This window comes from Triticum dicoccoides, chromosome 2A (genome assembly GCF_002162155.2).
Source record: "Triticum dicoccoides isolate Atlit2015 ecotype Zavitan chromosome 2A, WEW_v2.0, whole genome shotgun sequence".
NCBI classification, from domain to species: domain Eukaryota; kingdom Viridiplantae; phylum Streptophyta; class Magnoliopsida; order Poales; family Poaceae; genus Triticum; species Triticum dicoccoides.
The window spans coordinates 293,106,182-293,129,567 of NC_041382.1; the positions used below are offsets into that span (position 1 = coordinate 293,106,182).

A 23,386-nucleotide genomic window follows, 5' to 3' on the forward strand; every position below is an offset into this window, starting at 1 on the left:
AATTAAGCCCCCTCTTAGTAAAAATACAGGATGTATCGTTGCGGTGATACGTTGACAAGTGGTGTATGGTGGAGAAAGGGTTCGCATGCACAAAAAGGTTCTGACATTGTCATAGGAGTGTTTGAGTGTTTGTGTGCACTATGGGTCGATCACTCTCTTCCTCTTTCACCTCAACCGGGGCGTTCACCCATAAAATGGTGTCGCAAACCCAACGATCATGTGCACTTGAAATACAACCGACCATCAGTGTTTAGATTAATTGATCAAATGAGACAGAATAGACTGTTATACTTCATGTGTCATAAAAGTTATTTGATCACAGACATACAAGTTCCGAAGGAATAGCGTGCACAAAAAACACTAATCTGTTCTCCCTAGCTAAAACGGAGAATGGTATCAAAACACATTCAGTTAAACACTGCAGTTTGCTTGCATCGAGCTTCTGATTCAAGGAAACAAGCATTGCACGGGTACACCTTGTAGTCCACGGCAATCCTGGGTTTGTCGGTGGGGCCAGGGATGACCTTGAAGAGCCACGGCTTCATGTCCTGCCTAATTGAAAACTGGAATTCAGAAGCCTAAAAACCATGGGAGCAAAGTAAAGTATACAGAAATTGTTAAACATGCAGATAGATTCAGTGATCTGTTCTATAATACATATGGAAGATTACTATTTGAAAATGCCAAAATAGTTTCTGCAATTCATATGGAAAATACAAATGGAAATTGAATGCATGCCTTAATTCTACAATATCCACTGTTGGCATGTTCCAATTCAGTCTATAATTTTGGGAGTGCATGGCTTAATTCTATAATATAAAAAATGTGCAGATATATTAGTACACAGTAGTGTTGCCACTGTTGGTATTTATAATCCCCTCTAGATCACAACACAATTCTGTTAAAAAAATCCGAGAGAATCAATATAGTATCTGGTGAAGGAATAAAAGGCAAACAGTAGGTACGTACTAGTAATCAACTAGACTGAATTGGAATGTCTGTACATATGACTATGACTGAATCTGAAACATGCTCAAACAGTAGGTATGTACTAATTAACTAGACTGAATTGGAATGTCTGTATATATGACTATGACTGAATCTGAAACTGAAACATCCTCTCTGTTGAATCTGAAACTGCTGATGCTCTCTACTAATTTCACATATGGCACACTTGACAAAAAATTCAGCAAAAACATGAGCTGCTGCACTTTGAGGCCTACTGCTACAAGCTACTATTAATTTCTGAATTTGTACGACAACACAAGATGAGCAGATAGTGAGAGGATGGACCTGAGCTGCTGCTAATGTGATGGAGCTCCTCCTCCTCCTAGGCGAGGAGGACGGCTGCAATTGCTCAGCTTATTCCCTCCAAATCGTGTGTCACTGCTAGACAGGAAGGATACACATACACGTTTTAGATCATTGTTCATCTCCACACGGCTCTACTTGAGTGAGAAACAATCTATATACTATACTCAAATCCAATGAGTGTAAACGCTAGGGCAAAATTACTCCCTCCTAAATGAATCAGTACAAGAATAAGACAGTGTAAAGTTTCTGAGAAAAAAATGCATTTATGAGAAACAAGACAGTGAACAAGAACAAGACACGGTATATAGATTAGAAGAAGTGAGATGGGGATGAGGTGCTACCTACTGCTGCTGCTGAACCAGGGGAGGGGAGGAAGCAGAATGGTGGCCACGAGAGTGGAAGAGTATAACCACACGTCGTGCACCTGCGCACCTGCCAAATCGAATAAAAGAGAACGAACAACATCAATCAAACCGAACAAACAGAGGTGGAGAGGGGGAAGAGACCACGTCGTTCACCCGATTGGTCTGCCGGCGCGTGGCTGCGGGAGCCGTGGCGGATCTGGACCTGCTTGACATGGTGGGTAGGTCGGAGCTCAGGGTGGAGAGATGGTGATGGTGAAGGAGAGGTCGCCGGCAGCTGTGCCTGGAAGGGGACGGCGCACCCAGATGGCAAGGGGCTAAGGATTACAGGGAGAGGGGAGCTGTCGCTGACGAGGGTGAGCCGTCGTGTGGTCTTGCTGCGACGAGGATGTATCTGTTCCTCTCTCAGCGTCTCCTCTTTTCGGCCTCTCTCCTTTGTGCGAACGAGTTTTACCAGAGGCTGCAAGCGACACCCCCGCTCGTTTTTCCACGCTGTTAGAGCATCTCCAACAGGCGCGCTAAACAGGCGCCGCACCACAAAATCGCCTGTTTTAGCACGCGCGCAACCCGGCGGATGGCTTCAGCGGGCGTGCAATAACCGCGCGTGCGGTATAAGCAGTTGGGTGCGCGCGTGGAAGCGGTACCTCGCGCGGTGTATTTGCGGCGCCCGCTTTCGCGCGCGGCAAACTCGACGCTCGCGCTGCGCGCTCTTCTTCTCCCCCTCCAAAGCCCCGCGCGTGCCGGCGCCGGCGACCCGCACCCATGGACGCACGCGACAGCACCCCGCTCACCCCGTCCTATAGCCGCGACCCCCCGCCCCCGCCGCCGCCGCCGCCACAAACCCTAGCCCGGGTGGCGTTCGCCTCGCCGCCGCCGGAGCTCCTCCGACGAGCGGCCTCGCCCGCGGCCTCTTCATGCCGCCGCGGATGACCTCAGCGGCGGGTGGCGTCGCGCTGGCGCCGGCCCGAGCCGCCGCCCCCTCCTCCTCAAAGCTCCCCAATGCAGCGCGGCTAAAGAAGGGCAAGACATCGGCGAAGAAAAACAAGGCGGCGGACGGCTCCGGCACCTCCAAGGCGAAGAGGAAGAAGCCTGCGGGGCGTGCGACGGGCGCGGCGGCTGCCGAAGCGCCAGCAAGCTCACTCGTTGAGCCGGCGGCCGGCGCGCACAACATGTTCGACGAAATGCCTCCAAGGTAAAAAAATCTAACTTTTCATTTTTTTGTTATTTTTTGAATGCATTCGTCACATATAGATAGCTTATTTGCATTGTGCAAAAAAATTGTAGTCTTAATGATGATGCATACATGTCAACGATGGGTGTTGGCTCCAACAATTCGCATTGGTCTCAAACCAATGACATGCATTTTGAAGACCATGAGTTCGAGGTGGACGAGGAGGGTGAGGGCATTGTCGACGCACCGAAAGGAAGAGCGGGCAATTACACCAACACCGATGACATCTTACTATGTAATACTTGGTTGCAAGTGTCGAGGGATCCATCCGTTGGAGGCGATCAAAGTAGAGATGCTTATTGGAACTGGATGAAGGAACACTTTGATGCTCGCAACGTGAGTGGAATTGACCGCTCCAACCGATCACTTAGGTCCCGGTGGTCGACAATCAACTCGGATTGTCAAAGGTGGGCGGCTTGTCAAAAGGCGGTTGACAAGTTGAACCCAAGTGGCACAAATGAGGACGATAGAGTAAGTGCCATTTCATCTTACATGTTGGTGCTAAACTTGCTTTGTTTTGCTTGTTGTTGGTGCTAACTTGCTTTGTTTTCATGTAGTTCAACATTGCGCAAAACTTGTTCAAAGAAGAGGAGAGGAAAACCAAGAAGGGGAAGATCAAGAAAGGAAGGGTCTTTACTTTGCCTCATTGCTATGATGTGTTGAAGGATGATGAGAAATGGAAGAAGCGTGAAGATTTGGATGATTTGCATTTGAGCGACAAACGGAAGCGAACAATTAAGTTGGATGATGATGATGATGAGGATGATGCATCAAGTGATGACGGCAAGAGAAGCCCTACACCCAACTCAGTTTCATACTCGAAGCCAAAGCGACTGGATGGGTGCAAGAAAGACCAAACCCAAAAGAAGAAGAGGAAAGGAGATGATGAGCTAAAAAATGCTATGGAAGCTATTGTGAAGGCAAGAAAAAGCCAACGAGGTGAGGAAAATGGCAAGGACCCAAGATGTCGCGGCCGAGGAGAGGAGGTTGGCGGCCGAGGAGAGGAGGGTGGCGGCCGAGGAGAGGAAGGTGGCTTTGGAGGAGAGGAAGGTGAGCAATGAGGAGCGAACTAGATTGTTGGAATGGGAGAAGCACTTGTTCTTCTTGGACACAACTAACCTCAATGCGGTGCAAAAGGAGTATGTCAATCTTGCCCAACAAGAAGTCTTGATCCAAAAAAGAGCCATGGTTCGTGCAATGGGTGGCGGTGGCATCGGCGCCATGGGTGGCGGTGGCATCGGCGCCATGGGTGGCGGTGGCCTCGGCGCCATGCGTGGTGGTGGCCTCGGCGCCATGGGTGCCATGGGTGGCTTCGGAGGTGTCGTGGGCGGTTTAGGTGCAATGGGAGGCATGGCTGGCTTTGGAGCACCCCCCGACGCTATGGCCACGATGGGAGGCATGCGTTTTGCTTCTCTCATGGGAGGCATGGGTGCACCTCCGGCCTTCATGGGCGGAATGTCTTTGGATGAGCCTCCTCGCACACATTCCCATGAAGATGTCATTGAAGATCTTGCCAACACCGTCGGAGCTTCACGTGATGCGGTGCGCGATGAGGAGAGGGAGGAAGATTCATCTTCGGAGGCGGAAGAATCATCTTTCGAAGATGAGGACGAGGACGAAGACGACGAGGACGAGGAATGATGTGTCTTTCCTTTGTGTATTGAACTTGATTTGCATTTTGAACTTGGTTGGATGAACTTGTGGGCATGATTTTAAACTTGTGGGCATGAACTTCATCAAGTTATTTGTGTGAAATTTTTATTGTGTTGAAAATGTTCATCATTTTGTGTTGAAAAATGCCATATGCAATGCACCGGTGGGTCACGCGCGCTGCATTTTGGCGCGCTGCTGGAGCGACGCGCGCGCTGCATTTTAGCGCAGCCGTTGGAGCCAGCGCTGCGCATCGTGCTAAACCAGCCGATGCGCGCGCGACATATATGTTTTTTGCGCGCGGCGCGACCGGCGCCTGTTGGAGATGCTCTTAGTCACGGGTCTGCTTTCCCACATATTGGCCGGCGCAGTGCTGGTGCCTGGTCACGGGTACGCCCCTGCTCCCATGTATTATCCATGACAATGAAAAACGCTTGCCTGGGCACGGCTGGCCGGTGCAGGGCTGGTACCGATGTCCATCTTGGAACCATTCGGGCGAAAGGCGGGTGGTCTGCTGGACTACGACAGCCTAGTGCCTGCGCGGTGCTGCTGTCTTACACGTAGCGTGGTCCACCGTTCCCTATAAGAGGAAATAAGCATCAACCGACATATAACAAGAAAATGCAAAAGAGGTAAGAGAAGGGACCAGATCCCCACATGAATGAGCGCTTTTGATTGCAGCCGCGCCAACAAAACTTTATATCTTTGCTTTTTCCTATATATACATTTGGGCTATTCTATTTCGCGTAACAGAATATTATTCTATTACTCTACTTGAACTGATGCATTCGAGCGGTTGTACTGATTCTGTTATTTTTGTTGAACTGGTCGTCTTTTATTAAAAATGCAAATAAGAGCCCCTCCCGCTCTCCCCCCGTCCGTTCAGCCGGCCACTCAAGTCGTCGACCGAGCTGCTTGTGGCCGATCCCTCCTGGCAACCCAGGCCCTACCTCCAGCGACCGCGACTTTCTCGGCTACATCTTCCTCAATGGCTCCGCCTCCTGGCGCAGCGGCCGTGGAGAGCTCACCCTCCCATGGCTCCCCAACCTGCGGGCGCCCTACCAGTTCCGCCGCTTCCACTGTACCGCCAAAGAGTACTCCTACCACCTCGTCGACCATGACGGTAACCCGCTCCTCCACGGCCGCCACCGCGTCGCCCACTCTGGCGAGGTCTCTTTCGCGGGCTCGGCCACGCGGCCCGAGCAGGTGCACCTCCCGTTCACCGATAGGGCCGACGAGATGCGGGTGATGTTCATGTGCACGGTCGCCGGAAAGAGGGACGTGAGGTATGGGCTTGAGAAGGAGGAGAAGGGCTGGACGGAGGTGGGCACGGAGGTGAGGACGTACGAGCAGAAGCACATGTGCGACGCGCCGACGAACGACAGCGTAGGGTGGAGGGATCCGGGCTTCGTCTTCGATGGCCTCATGAATAGGTTGGAGCCCGGAAGGAGGTACTTTTACAAGGTAAACCAATGATTGGATTCCCCGCAAGAAAATACTCTAGAGATTGAACCTGCAAAAAAACACCTAAATTTATCAATCATGACAGCAATTTAGTGTTCCAGCGGTAGCAGATTGTTCTTCCAGTAGCTTGCCCAGCGGAGGAGCTGGCCGTCATCCCGAGCGGCGCGCTGTTATGTTGTCAGGTGACTTGCTGGAGCTAGCAGTGGTTTGGCGGCATGGTTGCCGGGTCGTACTATGAGAGCTTGGCGCAGGAGATGCTCATCGAGCCGCCAGACGCTGGAGCGTGGTGAGAGGACAGGGAGCACAGCGGCATGGCGAAGACGCAGACGCTGTGTGGAGTTAATCGTTCAGCTAAGTAGAGCACAGTTATACTGTACATAGTACTAGTTGTGTTGCATTCTTCCCAACTAGATAGGCGGTGCGGCTTGCCGCACCCCGCACCCCTGCGGGGTGCGGTCACATACAACCTGACGCAGCAGGTCACGCTTCAAATTCAATAGGTTGACATGACGAAAGGGAAAAGTGCGCACATTTAAACCTTTATACCAAAAGCAAAGAAGAATAGCAGCACACAATAATTTGTTTACAATGCATTGCGAGTTATATCCAACTTGGTAAAACACAATTCATATTGGATTCAGGCTGTTACACAAATAGCAAAGCACGATAGCAGCACCCACCTAGTCCACTACTCGTTATACAATATATATTTTCAGATTGAAGGAAATATAGACCACTGATTCCATCGTTTGAATTTCTCAAAAAAAGATATAGGAGGAAGTAAGCACTAATAACAATAATGGTTAATTACATCACTTTGATGATGCCATAGAAAATGTCACATGATATACCAAAAGCAAGTCCTAACAGTAGCCTAAGAGAATGGATATATATAGTTCTTCTGTGTCGTATTGGATAGCTCCGTCAGAAGATCTTGCTCGAGGTGTTTTCTGAAAGATCTGTTGATAGAATTCTAAAGAGATGAGTGAACCTAGAATGGAAACACATAAAATTTTGTAACCCAAAAAAGTATATCCACAAGCATGGCACAAGAAGCACAACATTACTAAAAAAATGTCTTCGTAGTTTTGATGGAGGTACTACCAAAAGTAGGGCAGGCAATCTCAAATTAGAACACCAGGAAGCAACCCATAAAAATAAATATGTGCAGCAGACACGAGATTAGCCATGGTAGCTAGCTACACAAATCCATGACCCCTCATCATCTACACAAGTCCTCCCCACCTCCTTCCTCATGTTGGCTCTGACCGAGACGGCACACCAGTCAGCACCACAAAGGGGTCAAACACAACCAGGCTCTAACTGGGACATCACACCAGTCAGCACCACGAAGGGGTAAAACATAACCAGGCCATGAAGTACTCAGCAAGAAGGGGTCAAACACAACCAGGCCATGAAGTACTGGTGGATTTTAATTGGGCAAAGGCTAATTAAACATGAGAAGATTGTTACCAACCATACGCCCCCTGCATTAAGGTGAATGCCTGCTCCAGAAGTCGATGTGGTGTGAATCTTTAGAAAAGCCCATGGTACTCCGAACTCTTACAAAATCATTCACATTTTTTTATTCTTCAGCATAAGAATGGGGGTGCATGTACAATAACTCACGGGATTGATGAGCACAAAGGAAAATATAAGGAAATTCAAGACATAAATCAATCGGCCAGAACCTTGACTTCCAGTCGACCAGCGCACATTGTTATGCTTGCTAACGGAGACATCGACGTTAGAATCACATAAGTATCTCATGTCAGAGATCATCAGTACCTTACACAGCGTCGTGCCAACTCCTACACCTTGTTGTCGTGGAAGGAAAAACCAGAGAGTAAGGCCCATTTCGAAAGCTACCAAATTCACCACCCAGAGTCCATTATATTTATCCAGTGAGTTGCCTCCCGTAATGCCCACAATTATGGTCACAATCTATATATGCTCATGAGTAAAAAGTAGTTGACAGTAAACTATAAGCATTACTCATAAACTATTAATGCTGACTCCTACGTCTAAATATTGGCTCAACTTGTTCTAGTTAATCAGTAGGCACAACAATAAAATATAATTCTTCTAATTGAAACACATGAAAATAATGGAAGAAAGGGAAGAGAAAAAATAACTTCAGCATAGGAACAGCTGCCATCCGACATAACACATGCCTTCAGGTCATCTACATAAAGAAAAAATGATAAGGCTTTTAAAGGCTTCATTGAGCAGGTGCACATGTGACTCGTATGTCCATATTAGCATAGGCATATTTTAAGAGCACTGTCATTTTCCCTTTTCAACATACGATGCCCTAATGTTAAGAAGTACATTAACAGGTAAGTAGTGCAGCTTGCCGCACACTGCCTAAGTCCAATCCACATAACAGGTCGCATCCATCAAAAAAGCATGTGGGCACATCAAATAAGAGAGTGGCCATTGAGATAAGAGATAACACATCCCATAATAATACAAAGCAAATTTTCCTATGATCAGGATACAAAAATCTACATAGGTGCCCATTAGAATTACACAACAAACTGCGTAAAGATCAAAAACATGGGCTTGGAAGGTACATAATTCAAGGTTCATCCTTATTCTGATAAAAATATAAGGTAACAACAAAAATCTATATATTTGAACCCTCATATGATGCATGGTCGAATAATATAGATTGACCATTACCAGAATAGATTTGGCAAGAAAAAAAGACTACAATCTTGTACAGTTCAAACTATAGGCTGGCCCTCAGAATGCTGGTGTGGTCACAAAATCATAGATAATCCAGAGAAGCATAACAGTGGCATGCAAGAAAAATAAACCAAGACATAGGAGCATCGACGTAAAATGTGAAAGAAAAGAACTGGTGCTTCGAAGATAGTGAATCTTGTATTTTCAGTAGCAAAGTGGACTCTACCAACTTCAACAGTCTTCCCCTGAGCATATGCAAGAAAAAGCATAAGAAACCGTAGAGCATTAACACTGATCATTAAGCAGGCACAATAGTGTATCTGGAACATAATAAAAGCTGATGTAACATTAGGCACTCTCAAGATTTTATACTTGTGGGTTGTGGCCTAGAGGTAAGTTTTAATGTTTCAAATAGAGAGTTCAAAGTTTGGGTTATCAATGGATTGCACCTCCTCAAACTCGGATTGTTCATTAAATATATCTGAGGAGCACTTGGTATGAGTGGCCTCTATTCATGTTGCCAAGCACACAAATATTAGCATTTAATTTTGGGGAAAAGATTAAATGCTGGATAGAAAATGCCATGCTCTCCATTTAACATACACTGGAAATTTCATTTCAATTCAGCATAGCTTGAACTCCTGATAGGCAATTCGTGAGTCAACATTTGGACTAAGATGGCCTTCATAAAACATATATGATCCAGTTTGAGAACATTTGTAGCATTTAAAATGAATGCATTAACATTTGGACTAAGATGGCCTTCATAAAACATCATTGATTATATAGTGGGCTCAGATTTTTTGATCCAGTTTGAGAACATTTGTAGCATTTAAAAGGAAGAACGAAACTTTTGGAATTTTGAAGTAACAAGACATGAAAAGTTCTTTTTTGCCTTCAATATTACACATATTAGGGGAGGTAGCTGCAGTTTTATTGCATAGTGGGCTCAGATTTGCCTTTCCTCGATCATATAACCTACCCCCATCATCTCTTATCACCAGATCGATCTGTTTATACAATAGAGCTTCCCTGGTTATCACTCAACAAGAATGACCATCCAAGGACAACAAGTATCATAGGATCAAAAAGGATTCTAGAGACAAGAGGGAGGATCCAACTTAATGCCCACTGGTGCCTCGATTGCTCAAAGGCACACTAATTCCAGCCAAGGTAATCATCATCGCCCTAGCACGAACACCACTTGAGCATAAATAAGCAACACCTTTAAATACAAATAAAAATGGTTCAAGATTCATTGCATAGCCGCCACGGACACCATCGCCGGTGCCGCTGATATGCCGCCCTCCTCCGTGGCCGCTGCCGCCATCGCCATGGGAGCCACCTGCGTGGGAGGGAGGGAGGCAGCTGCAGGAGCGAGTGAGAGAGGACGCGGCGGCTAGGTTTTCATCGCAGAAAGTCACCGGTCATTTTATACCCCCCCCCCCTAAGCGAAATGACCCAGATGCCCTGGTGGGGGCACGGTATTTACATTTTGTTGCAACTGGAATTTTATCCGACGGCCCAGGTCGATCGAGGTCAAAATCGGATGGCTCACAGCGATCGGGCTCGAGATCGAACGGTCGGTATCACGACGGACTTTCAATCGGACGTCTAAAAATCCAAACAGCTGAGGAAGCTCCATTTCGGTTCAGACTCTAACAATGGGATTCTCGATTCAGGGTTCATTGCATAGCGGGCTCAGATTCACCTTTCCTCGATCATATAACATACCCCCGTCATCTCTTATCACCAGATCAATCTGTTCATACAGTGGAGCTGCCCTGGTTATCACTCAACAAGATTGACCATCCAAGGACAACAAGTATCACATGATCAAAAAGGATTCTAGAGACAAGAGGGAGGATCCAACCTGATACGCACAGGTGCCACGATTGCTCAAAGGCACGCTTATTTCAGCCATGATGAATCATCATCACCCTAGCACGAATGCCACTGATCAATCTAGCAAATCCAGGAGCATAGCTATAGGACCAGGGCATCCACATGTAAACCAGAGCATCACATTAGCTCCTATGATAGCAACTAAACATGAACAGCAGCCTGCAAACCCTAAAATGGCATGGATCCACAACAACAAAGCTCAAATAGGAACCGATGCATGAGTAGGGCATAGAGCATCAACCAGACGAGCACCACATCAATATAGCCATGGCCATGTCCCATACAGTAGCCGAAGCAGAGGGGCAGGAGGAAGATGGACCTCACCGAGGGAGGCTGTAGCCGAGGCAGTACTCAGTGCGCGCCGGGGTTGTGCCTGAACACCGTCCAACCGGCGAGGAACCGCGTCGGAGTTGCGCCTTGCACCATCCCGCCGACGAGAAACGAACCCATCAAACAACCTATGTAAGGAAAGCATCGTTGTCTATCAGAAACAATTAGCTAGGAATTATTATTTAATAGAAATGCATTTTTTAGCACATAGATATATACAGGAAAAATACATGAGCAGATCCTTCTATCAAAGGTCACAGAAACAACAATATGAAATCAATATGTTAGTTAGAAAATGTTTTGGTAGAACATATTCAAAACATCCATGTGCAGTACAAAAGGAACTTGACCTTGTTGCAACCATCTCTGAACCTGACACTACAGTCTGAACCAGGGAAAAGGAATAACAATGCAGCTTTCTAGTCCTGACTGCTTTTCTTGTGAGCAAATGCATAATAATTTAGACTCAGGTGGCACTATACAGAACAAAAACAGTCTGAACTACTGCAAATACTACCATCGAGTCCTTACCGTGGATGACCATAACCATGTTGAGATTAACGGTAATGTGTATCAATTATTTACAGTTTTTCATGTTGAGACTGGTGTGTCCATAATGGAATAAGGACTCGATGAAGAGCATGTCACGGTGAGACAAATTGTACTTACAGCAAGTTTCATAATATATTTTGATTACTGATTAGCACAACAACCATAACCATGTGCACAACAATTAGCAGGAAAACAACACAGGCACATATAACCGAATCTGCAATATGATGAATATCAGAGACTGGAAGACAGAGAAAGAGAGACAGGGAGGGGGGTAGGGTGGAGTACCACCATGGATGAATGGACAGTAAACTGGATCTACAGTTTCTATCATTGTACCGTATCTCCTTCCCATCATTTGTTCTAATCCTACAGATACGAAAGAAAAGAGAGCAGGGGAAAGCGTGGAAGAGAAGGGCTCACCGAGCATAGAAGGAAATCAGTCGAAGCAGGCTAGGGTTTGTCCGATGACCGAGTGAACAGGACAAAAGAAGCATTCACCCTGAATAAATCAAATCAGAAAGTAATATTTAGTTAGCATCACTAAAAATTTGAAAAAAGGAAATACATAGATATGTACATGCATTTTAACCTACTATAAGCCAAGCTGATGCCGGCATGGCTATTCGTTAACTTTACATCATTCAAGAAAATAGATCAATATTACCAGTTTGAGAGAATAGTTTGAATTGAATAAAAGGATTCACTTAACTGAAAAGATTCATTTAGTTTGAATGAATAAAAAGTTTCATTAACTAAAATGATTCAAAGAAGAGCACGCAGGAGTACACTACTGCACAACTTGACTGAAAAAATTTACTCCAATAATACTGCTACATTTGCTACTCCAGTACAGAGGGAGTACTCCATCTAGTTAATGCAAAAGATTCATTTAGTTTTAACAAAAGATTTTGCTGAACAAGAGCACTAAATTTATTGCAAGTTTACACTAATGCAAAAGGTTTTACTGAAAAGATTTTGCTGAACAAGAGCACAAATGATTCATTTAGTTTGCACTTGCTACTCCTGATTGGAAGAAAACTACAGCAAGTCCTACACCTGCATGTAAATGACCCCACATCAGCTTTGTGTTTCAACTGATTGGTTAATTTTGTTCTACAACAATTGCTTGTAACTGATCTGTTAGCTACTGGAGGTGTCCTTGCTTACTCAACACAATGGAGAACTGCTGTATTGGAAGCATTGGATCAAGAACTACCCCAGAGTACAATTTTCTTTACTGCAAGAACTCTACAAACTACTGCAAGAACTACTTGCAGTACAGGAGAACATAACAAACAATTTCTTTCACACGTTCTTTCTTCACATTTTTTACTCCTTTATTTACTTGGATCAAGAACTACTGCAATAGTGACCTGGAAAGTATCTTCTGGTTCAGTTTACTCAGTTTAGCACAAGGAGTGACCAAGAACTATTCTCTACATAAAGTACTCAGTTTGGTCGTTCAGTTCACTAAGAAAGTAACAAAAGTGACTTGGATCCAGAACTATTCTCTACACGAAAGCATAGGAAATACTCATATCCTTTCTTTACATGGGAGCTATCTTTAGCACAAGAGTGACCTGGCAGGAACTGCAATCTGCAGTTCTGCTGTTTGGTGTGCATTAAGGATTCAGGAGCGAGACTGAGCAGAGACGGAGAATGTCAGTGTCCATTAAGGATTCAGTAACTCCAAACTCTACTGGACCAAGAACTACTGCAAGTACAGAATCCGACCACTTCAAGTACTACTGGATCAAGAACAACTGAATCCGACTACTTCAAGTACTACTGGATCAAGAACTACTACAAATACCATGCATGGAGAAGAGAGGCCGTACTATTGCAAGTATTCAGCGTGGAGAAGAGAGAGGCCGTACCATGCGTGGATGCGTGAGGACAACGACGATGTGGAGGCTCCGGCGCCGCTCTGCTGCTCCGACTCGTCAGATCCGCCGCTCCGGCGCCGCTCTAGACCAGTTTTGGCGCCGCTCCACATCCACGCCCCCGTAGCCATATCCAACTCTGGCGCCGCTACACATCCACGCATCCGTCACAGAGAAGCTCGTCGCCGACGCAAAAATAATTGATTTTTTTTACCTTCGGGGGAGCATGGTGGTGGCAGTTGGCGCCTTAGGACGGAGAGTGCTGCACCCTAGTGGCCACCTTGCGCCAGAACGGATCCGGAGGGAGGAACGATGACCTTGCCGGAGATGTGCACCTCCTTCGTCCACCACCACGCTGGGAGGGATGGCCGCGCGCGCATTACCATTGTGGTCAGGATCAGGAAGGGCAGAGGAGCGTGCCAGCGAGATGAATCTCGGCCGTCACGGCTGGATCTTGCCGTCTCGAGTCGCACGGCTGTGCAGAAGAGGCGCTGGGGTTGTGGTTGTAGCCCCACCTCGTACTGTGAGGCGGCGGCCCGCACTACTGCAGAGCGTAGGGGAGGAGGGCAGGAGGACGCAGCGTAGGGGAGGAGGGGAGGAGGACGAGAGCGCGGCGGCGGCTGCTAGGGTTGGGAGGGGATCGGGTAAGAGAGGAGAGTGGGGGAGGGGGAGGCGGCTAGGTCTCCCTTGGCAGCGGCCCCCTTTATACCCCTCCTAAGAGAAATGACCAAAATGCCCTGGTGGGGGCATCGTATTTACATTTTGTTGCAACTCGAATTTTATTCGACGGCCCAGGTCGATCGAGTCAAAATCAGATGGCTCAGGGCGATCAGGCATGAGATCGGACGGTCGGTATCGCGAGGGACTTCCGATCGGATGGCTGAAAATCCAAAGCGCTGAGGAGGCTTCATTTTGGTTTGGTCTAGGGGATTTGGGAAGAAACAGAGGAGACAATTTGTTCCTTAATTGTGTATATAACAAGTTTTCGATTTCTATTTTTTGAGAGAAAGGGCTAGATTGCTTATTTGCATCCATTAATTATTGTTGCCCACGAATCCAAATCCATTTACTGTTTGAAAGGGCCAGATTGCTTATTTGCTTATCCACGAAATTTCACAAAGAATTGTCAAACGCGAAACTTTTCAAAGAGGCCAAAGATTTCGGTTCAACGTCTACGCAAAGCCATTGAAAATGTGAAACTTAGTCAGGTTGAATGTTTTCTCAAATTCGCAACTAGTGAAGAATAATTTAAAATACGGTGAGACGCTTCGTATCGTTTTCATGTCAGAAAAAACAGAGTACTCGTATTGATCTATGTGTATGTGTGAACTCAGGAGGTATTTTTTACAGAGTAATTTTGAATGGTTCCAAAAAAAGTACTTGAACTGATGTCTGTATGGGTTTGTAATGATCGTGTTTTCGCAGACTAGACTTTACTCTTTTTTGGTATGGTTTTCCTCGTAACTTTTCAATGGTTTACGGTATCATAGTCCTCGGAGTTGCATGGTTTATATCTTGAATTGAATGATATTTTTTCAAAAAGAACATGTTTTGTGTGTTTATTTTTTGAACTCTTTTTTTGCAACGATGTTTTTGGACTTCTCGCGTTTTGTGACTTGAACTTTTACCATTTGAATTTCCGTGGGCTTTTCTTTTATTTGAGTTTTTTCCCAAACTTATCTGAGACGTCATGTTTGAACGTACAACTTTTGTAGTTGTGAACTTGTCATTTTTCTATTTATTAAGTTGCTTTTTTCCTCCGAACTTTTACTGGTACAATTTTTTTTTTGCAAATTTAATGTCCCTTGAGTCAGAATTGTTGTAATTTTTAATTTTTTATTTATGGTACTTATGGTACTAGAGAGTTTGTACCTCTCAAAAAATAATCACTCGATGTTCTTTTAGTTTTAGTTTTTAGTTTTCTTTCTCATCCTTATCCTTACTGACGGTGTCATCACACATCGTACCTTCATGGTTTATGTAGTTGAACGGACTTACATTTTTAGCATTCCCTTATTTTAAACACTTATGTTTTCTTCTCCAAACTTCCTACCTGACGAGAATCAGGACTTATTTATTTTTTACATTTGTACTTCCAAGTGTCTTTAATGACATTTTCACTTTTTACTTTGCTTTACCTCATCAAACAGGCGCACAACACATTTCAAGAAACAAAATACGAATCTTGGAAGCACTAGGGGGATAACCATTTGCACAGGACTTCATGTGTGTCTTCATCATAGAAAAATATACTGAATATCACCAAGTTCTAAGGTTGAACAAATGAATCATACAGAATATTGTAAAAACCCCGCATTTTTATCACTAAAACAAACTTCTGTACTTGCATACAGCTCTTTTTGAACTTGGACGACACCTAGTCCTCAACTTGGACGATGACCAATGCTCAACTCTGAACGGAGGAGGTTGTCGTTGCTTTTTAACCATGAATGCTTCGAAAGACACTAGGAATTGCTTCAAAATTGCTTTATACTTTTTAACATGAGGGTTCTCTCAGCTGGGCCAAGAAGCAATCCATACATCATATTTTTATTCTACAAGAACAAAATACATCATATTGTTCTCTAACACTCACAGAATACACATAGAACACACACACTTAAGTTTAGAGAGCCATCCTGTTTATGTTCAGAGAATAAATGCATTTAAGCTCAAAGAAAAAATGTGTTTAGGTTCAGAGAACAAAACAATCTTTAGTGTGATTTTCTACATATGGATAATCACAGAAGCAACATAGTTGGACTGAAGTTCTAAATTTTTTTGGAAACTGCAATTGGAAAGGTGAGCATCAAGTGGTAATTAAGGAAGGCTAACAAAAACGGAAGTAGCATTTTTTTACATGACGGGTAGTGGTAGGTATTGGTTCATTGCTTTGGCCATCCAGTATGGTGTCAACAAGGATGTGGTAGCTCTCGCCCTTGATGGGCGCCCAATCATCATCGAAGAGCTTGAGGAGGAGCTTCGGGACTGGCCAAACATGCTAATTGGAGAAGCCAAGAGGCTTCATGACCTCCAGCTCCTTTCTACTCCCTCCGTTCCGAATTACTTGTCTTGGATTTGTCTAGATACGGAGGTATCTAGCACTAAAATGAGTCTAGATACATCCGTATCTAGACAAATTCAAGACAAGTAATTCGGAACGGAGGGAGTAGTAGCATTAGCATTGTTGGAAACCATGGACTTTAATGAAATGGTTCAGGGATCACTCCCAGTCAATCCCATTTGCTACTTGTGCTGCAGAGAACATGAATATAAAGCAGATGGTGACTCGTCGATTTTTCTTTACGATATATCTAAACTTACAGAATTTTGAAACTTGCACTAACGATATTAGGGTGATATATCTAAACTTTACTGAATTTTGAAGAAACTCGCTGCAAATCATTACTTATTTAGGTGATATATCTAAAATTATAGAATTTTGAAACTTGCACTGGCGATATTTCTGCACACACACCAACTATTATGTGATTTTTCATGGACTGGAGATAGAATACGCACCAAACTAATATTAAGTCTGGTACAGAAATTCTCTATTCATGAACTGGCAATATTTCTTCTATTTGGAATACACAAGATCTCCTCAATGGGCCATGATGCAGGCATCTCCGCAGGCAATACTTGGCGCACCGAAGAACCTGTATTGTTGGATTTGTCGAGAGAGGACTGAGGGAACACGCCGGCGTTAGGGGTGGCGGATGCAAGTATTGGAGTTCAGCCTAAAATCACAAGAGAATGGATCAAAATGAATTCAGATTGACTTCTAATCATTTATCAAGCTATAAAAGTTAGAACTGATGTTACACAAACTGAGGCATTTTTTTATATGAACAGCTCACGTAATTTGTATAGTACCACTATTTTTTTCATTCTCATGAACAAATAACCATAAACTAATGAGAGAATGTATTACTCGATAGTAGGCATTTTCTTCTCAGAACCACTTTGGTTTTCCTTTCTTTTTCTTCACTTTTGCTCTGCTTTCTTTTTTCTTTGCTTTATGAAGTGCCCCATCAGAAAAGTTTAACTTTAGATTTTACCAATCTCCACATCTACTAAAATTAAGGGAGCTCCTTTTGAAACATATACAATGAACTGAAAAGGCATATACAAGGTCAACTGAAAAACCATATACAAGGTGAACCGAAAAAGCTTCTGAGAAAAAATAGTGAACCAACCTTTTGTTGTTTTTCTAGTTACTAAACTACTTATTACCATAACAGTGGCTGAACTGATGCTGCATATGTATATAGGAAGGTTACCGGTACCTAAAAATTAGGACAGTAAACAATATTATAAATTGAATTCCTGAATGTTATATGAAGATGACGCAATTGTACTTACGATTTGGCATTAGATGTACTGAATAGAACACAGAAGATGGACTGAAAAAATTGAACTAGCACAACCATTCTGCTTGGTGAAGATGGTGGCTTCAATTCTACATGGACTGATGTTCGTGGTCCACTTGGACGGTTGTGAGTAAGCATGGTGGACGAGCTCATGGCCGAGGGCGGCCAAGGCGACCACCGGAGACTGTAGGTGGTCGTGCTTGTTCTCGGCAGCGAACTTACACGAGGTGGTGATGATGGCCGAGGAAGTCAGAAATCGGCGCTGAACTAAAATAATAAGAATTGTACTAACTAAAAATTAGAATTTGAACCGAGTGTGTCACTGAAGATGAACTTGTGCATCTGTTTTTTGCTCCCGCACCAGTGTAACAAATTCAGGATGACATGAATTTTGTGTGCATATAATAAGATGAACGAGTGAGAGATGAAAGAGAGCAGTAAAAGGTATTTTTTTCACCTTGAGATGATATCTCTTCTTGAGGTCTTGATGAAAAGTGACGGTGTAGGTACCACATAACCACCAACTAAACACCGGACCTTAACAAACGATGATATCTCCTTCTAGAGTCTGAACTTACTAGCTTTTCATAATCTGAAGAGGTGTAAACCTTTATTGGCAAACTGCTGCAAAATCCCCAAATGCCATATAACATAAAATCCCCAAACTGCAGCAACATCCAGTTCAAGATAAGTTATCCATTTAGATCTTAATAAGCAAGAGAAAAAATAAAGAAAGGCTGCATTTGTGTCCTCAGGCCATTCTTTAGGCACACTAAAACAAACATGCCGCTCATGTTAAGTATTCTTTCCAATAAACTTTCTAGAGTATCTTTGTTTAAACGTACTGCGGGGCGTACTTTTTCATTGTGTAGTTTTTGAACTCCTATGGTAGTAATACATGAACTCCCTCAGGACACGAATCCTTATATTAGCACCTAAAGTATAGATCACACATGAAAATTGCTCTAAGTGGAGAAATGATTACACGCGAAAAATGATAATTGTAGGAAAACTTTTATTTGAAAAAAGCTCTCTGAATACCTTGTTGAACTAGCTGTTTTGAACTTGCAAACGTTCATTTTTGCACTTATCCAAAATGTTTGAAAGGAGCAGGTTGTTTGACATTATTTTGAACACACCTTTTCATCTCCACTGTATGGTATCCTCTCATAGGTATTTGCACAAACAGGTGGTGTGCTATGAAGAACAATGGTACTGTGAGCGAGTGAAATCAGAACTGAAACTCGTTACAAATTCTTGACAAAAAGGAGCAGCAGATAACCATTAGTCCATTACTCACAACAAACAAAACTCACCCCATACATAGCAATTTCATAAATTTACACGCACCTTTGGGATTCCACTGGACCTAGACACTGAATCAACTATGAAAGATTGCTATGCACCTTGCGAATTGTGCTCTCTGTTGTTGGCATGAGTGGTCGAAGCAGTAGCAGAATTTGGTGCCAGCTAACGGATGCAAGTCTTGCAGCTCGAAGAGCCACTATGTGCCGCTGCAATACTCCGCGACGACCATACCAACAACATAGACTTGCATATTAGGCAAATGCATGGACTTGTATGTCAAGCATCATCAGGCACATTGAGGAGGCTGCATGTTTAGTTCATAACCAGTCTACATATGATGAACTTTACTACTGCTTGATGTGGCCGTCCATGCACAACTAATTTGGGAACCCCTGTAGCCGAGTGTTCTCCCTCGATCACCACCATGGCTAATTCTCGGGTCAGTGGTTGGTCTAAAAAAATGAAAAGGTCAGTGCCTCCATAGAAGTAACAAGATGCAAGCTTAATTCTTAGGTCACAAGTTTTTAAATGCTAGCACTGCTACCAGCATTTGTAAATACTAGTGAACTTGAACTTATGGTCTCCCGAGATATGAACTGATTGTGTTACAAGCAGACGCACAAAATCCAACGAGCTGCTGTAAGTACATGTAAAAAGAAAATCAAGTTCATGTATATTAATTGGGAGAAGTTCAAAAGGAAACTTTTAAAAAGTTTGTACTATTTTTGCTATAACAACTATAGTCGTCTTTGCAAACAATGTATATTGCACAGTTAAAATAAGTTCTTTGGACTGAACTAAAATAATAAATTGTACTGGACTAAAATGAGCAAACGGAAATGAGCATGTTACTGAAATATTAACTGGCCAAACTATAGTTTAGTGGAGGAATTCACATGAGTTAGTTGTCATGGAAGATCATTCCTTGTGGACATCCTATCAAAACAGATGTAGTGTCACTTGATGCAAAAAAAATCTCATAGTCCTTTGGAGGTATTATAAACTTCTTCGAACTTATAACAACTGATCGCATGAACTAAGTACGAAAGAAAGTGTGACCTTTTTTGCAATTTGTGTGAAACAAAATCACTAGACAATCTAACATCTAAAATAATTAACTGCATTTTTTTATTTCTCTCACTACACTGATGTGCAGTATACATCTTACCAACTACACACGAAAACATAAGTTCGACATTTAATATCATCCCTCTCGGCACTCTGTAATAGAGACCTATAAAAGAAATCCCGGGAACACAAAGTAGATAAATTACAAGCATCAACATAGACATACGGTGATGCGTAAGTTTAATTATCACAAACCAAATGAAGTACCATTTCTATCAAAACTCTGGAATGCACAATTAACACACTAATTATTACTGTACAGGGACAAAATAAGCTCAGCTTGGGCACAAAAACTTGACTGGAAATCGCAAGATATTAAAATAATCCATTTTCTAGTCCACACAGTATTACAAAGGAGATCAATAAAACTATACCACCTATGGGTCAAGTAAATATATTTCTTTGAGCATTCTAGTTATCCCTCTCATCCACTAGCGGAGCTACCTCTTGGCGAAATAGGCTATGGCCCGCCCATGTTGTAGCAAGTTTAATGGAGGTTGATGGGTAAATTAGACCAAGCTGATAAAAATAGTTGGCTTTCTTTGTACTAGCCCGCCCAGGTTTGGGGCTGTAGCTCCGCTACTGCTCTCATCGCAACAAGGACCTGCAGAAAGTAGAAACATTGTTCAGAAATTGGTTGGATACCCATACTTTTGTACTGAGGTAAACCTTTTCATCGAACTGTTGCCAAATTTTCAAAGAACTTGAACTTCAGATTTAGAAGAAATTCAGACCTCACCTGAGTGAGTACTGAAGATGCAAAGAATAGGCTTTTTAGGGACTTTGACTTTGGCAACTTGTTTTTGCTGCAACCTGCAAAAAATAGGAACAAGATAAGATTTTTTTCAAGGGGAAGTTAACAGGGTTTGGCGTTCGAATGATCTAGGGGGTTCTGTCCAAACTTTTTCAGAGTTTTTATGTAAATATGCATCGATCAGCAAATAGCATCATTTTAAGCAACAAAATTTTGATAGCAATCAACTTTCTAAAAACAACAAACACAGTAGTGCAGCAGCATGCACATTCATCTTCCTGAATTTATTCTCACTTTCTGTAAATGCCAAACCAGAATACATAGCAGTAGCAACCCCACATACACATTCATCTCTCAAATCTCTCTCAAACTCGCTCACTTCTTGTAATGCAATAGGATTGAGGGTCGGGAGCAGAGGTATCTGGAAAGAACAATTAATTGGCTGATGGATTCGAAGTTGAGATCAAACAAAACAAGTTAAGATTAAAGAACAATTGATTGTTCCCCAGATTGAATGGAAGGAAACGAACAAAATGAATCAATTTGATTACTGATTGCGCTGCGGCAGCTACCTTTGTCGAGCTTGAGCAGTTCGTTGAGGGGCACCTTGGGCGGCATGCTTGGCCTCCTCGTTCTCCTCCACGTCAAGGTTGCTAGTCTGCTCCTTCTCCTTCTCCTTCCTACTTCCTTCTCGATCGAAGTAACAACATAAACACCACCACTAGCAACATTAAAGGTGTGCGTAAGGGTTATGGTCGAATCAACATTCAGTACCTCTCTAGCTTCTCTAGTCACCGCACTAGAACTGAACTTCAGATAGAAAATAGAGGCAACAATAGCAGCAATTGGTAGCTGTTTAGGGGCATGCATCAGCAACAACAGAAAGGATGCGGCTGTGCCGGGCAGTCCTAGGTGCAGTAGCAGCTTGCTGCAAGGAGCGGCTTGCACTCAGCTCCTTGAGCGACCAGCCATAAAGGAACCAGTTGGACTGTTGAGCTGGAGGTCCTTGACCCCGTGACTCCTCCAGCAGGCTCCACTTTTTGCTGCTGAAGCATAAGGCATGGCCTTGGAGAGGTCATGTTGCAGGGTGTCGAGTGCCTCGTAGAGATGGTTGGCGCAGACGCATCCGGAGCAGGGAACCGAAGCCATGCTGCAGGGAGACCGGCGGCGACACTTGGGGTAGAGAAGCCAGCCGAGGTCCACATGTGAGGTCGGAGGTTGCGGATCCCAGGCATGCGGCAACGGATGGAGGTTAGAGCCAGTGGATGCTCGAGCATGGGAAAATCCTTGAACTTGGCGTACACCAGTAGTAGCACTTACTGGTTCTCCGCCACCTAAAATGCAGAACACATGGAAAATAAGAATTGCACTGATCCAAAATTAGATTATGACTGAGTGTGTCACTTGTGTGTGATCATTGCTTGTGAATATTCCATCAAACAGGTTTGGTGTCACTTGATGCAAGAACACAAAACAAGCATACCGAAAGCTATAGTTCTTTCATTCAGCTATTTTCTGAACTGAGCAGTGCATTTCTCCCTCTCAACATGTGAAAAATTCCAATTATCTGACGGTAACTATATTTGAACTCTGAACTACTATTGTAACTATTTTTTGAACTGTTTCAGTTACTGAAGTTTTTGTGGTCTAGGCCCTAAACCACAGTATGCGTTTCTATTTTTTGTTTAACAAACTATAGAATTTTTTTGAATCGAACTGCTACTGCAGTGTATACATATCTAAGTGAATTATTTTCCATCAACTAACTGATTTCACTTTTTTATGTTGAACTTCTACAAATCTATGTTTGCTAGCAACTAAAAAAGCCTACAAAGGTGTACACATTTATAGCAAATCCTATGAGAGGCATTTTGATCATTACCCATTTTGATGATACGTTGTGTCAACGTGTGCATAGGAAAACCACCGCTGCATAATGAGCAATTGATCAATTTCTCCTTTTGCTCACTTCTTTGTCCCTGCCTCAAGCGAAACCAGATTTGACATTAGCTACAAACGAACATGAACATATCAAAACTAGTAGGCGAGTGCACTGAGACATTTTAGCAAACACATGGCATGCACTCAGCAAAAGCTTATGCGGTGAAGAAGAAAGAAGGGGGGTGGGCGGGGACCTGGAAGCTGCGATGAGTGAATGGCCTAGGGAGGCCGGGTTGGACTGGTGGTCGCACTGGCGGCGAACCCAACGCCCTGGCCACACCGGGATGACAGGCAACCAGAAGGAGGTATAGGGCCTGTCCACGGCGGAGACATTGAACGGCCCATGGTCGCACGTTGAACTGCCTGCACGCGGTGGGGAAGAAGGACGGACAGCGTGCGCTGGGGAGGGAGGTCGTGGCGGCGGCACACTAGGGGAGGGGGTGTGGTGGCGGCGCGCTGGGCCAAGGGCGGATGGCGTCGCGCTGGGGCAGGGCCGG

At 44.0% G+C, this 23,386-nt stretch overlaps 1 protein-coding gene and 1 long non-coding RNA gene across 6 annotated transcripts; both read right to left on the reverse strand.

The window, feature by feature from the left end:
* Window positions 1-225: 225 nt before the first annotated feature.
* On the reverse strand, window positions 226-2,440 carry LOC119357835. The gene is made up of 4 exons (XM_037624647.1): window positions 2,437-2,440; window positions 1,833-2,222; window positions 1,656-1,746; window positions 226-552 (listed from the first exon to the last, which is right to left on the reverse strand). Exons 1-4 carry the CDS (start codon window positions 2,438-2,440, stop codon window positions 408-410), a joined length of 630 nt encoding a protein of 209 aa, XP_037480544.1. The 3' UTR covers window positions 226-407.
* A 4,335-nt stretch (window positions 2,441-6,775) lies between these two features.
* Window positions 6,776-14,055, reverse strand: LOC119354418. Of its 5 annotated transcripts, none has more exons than XR_005170896.1 (5): window positions 13,600-14,055; window positions 13,380-13,533; window positions 11,923-12,001; window positions 10,942-11,075; window positions 6,776-8,957 (listed from the first exon to the last, which is right to left on the reverse strand). It is a non-coding gene; the product is annotated as an uncharacterized LOC119354418 (long non-coding RNA). The 5 variants fall into 5 exon arrangements; XR_005170897.1 differs by having other exon boundaries at window positions 6,776-10,698; XR_005170895.1 differs by having other exon boundaries at window positions 10,586-11,075.
* Window positions 14,056-23,386: the final 9,331 nt, after the last annotated feature.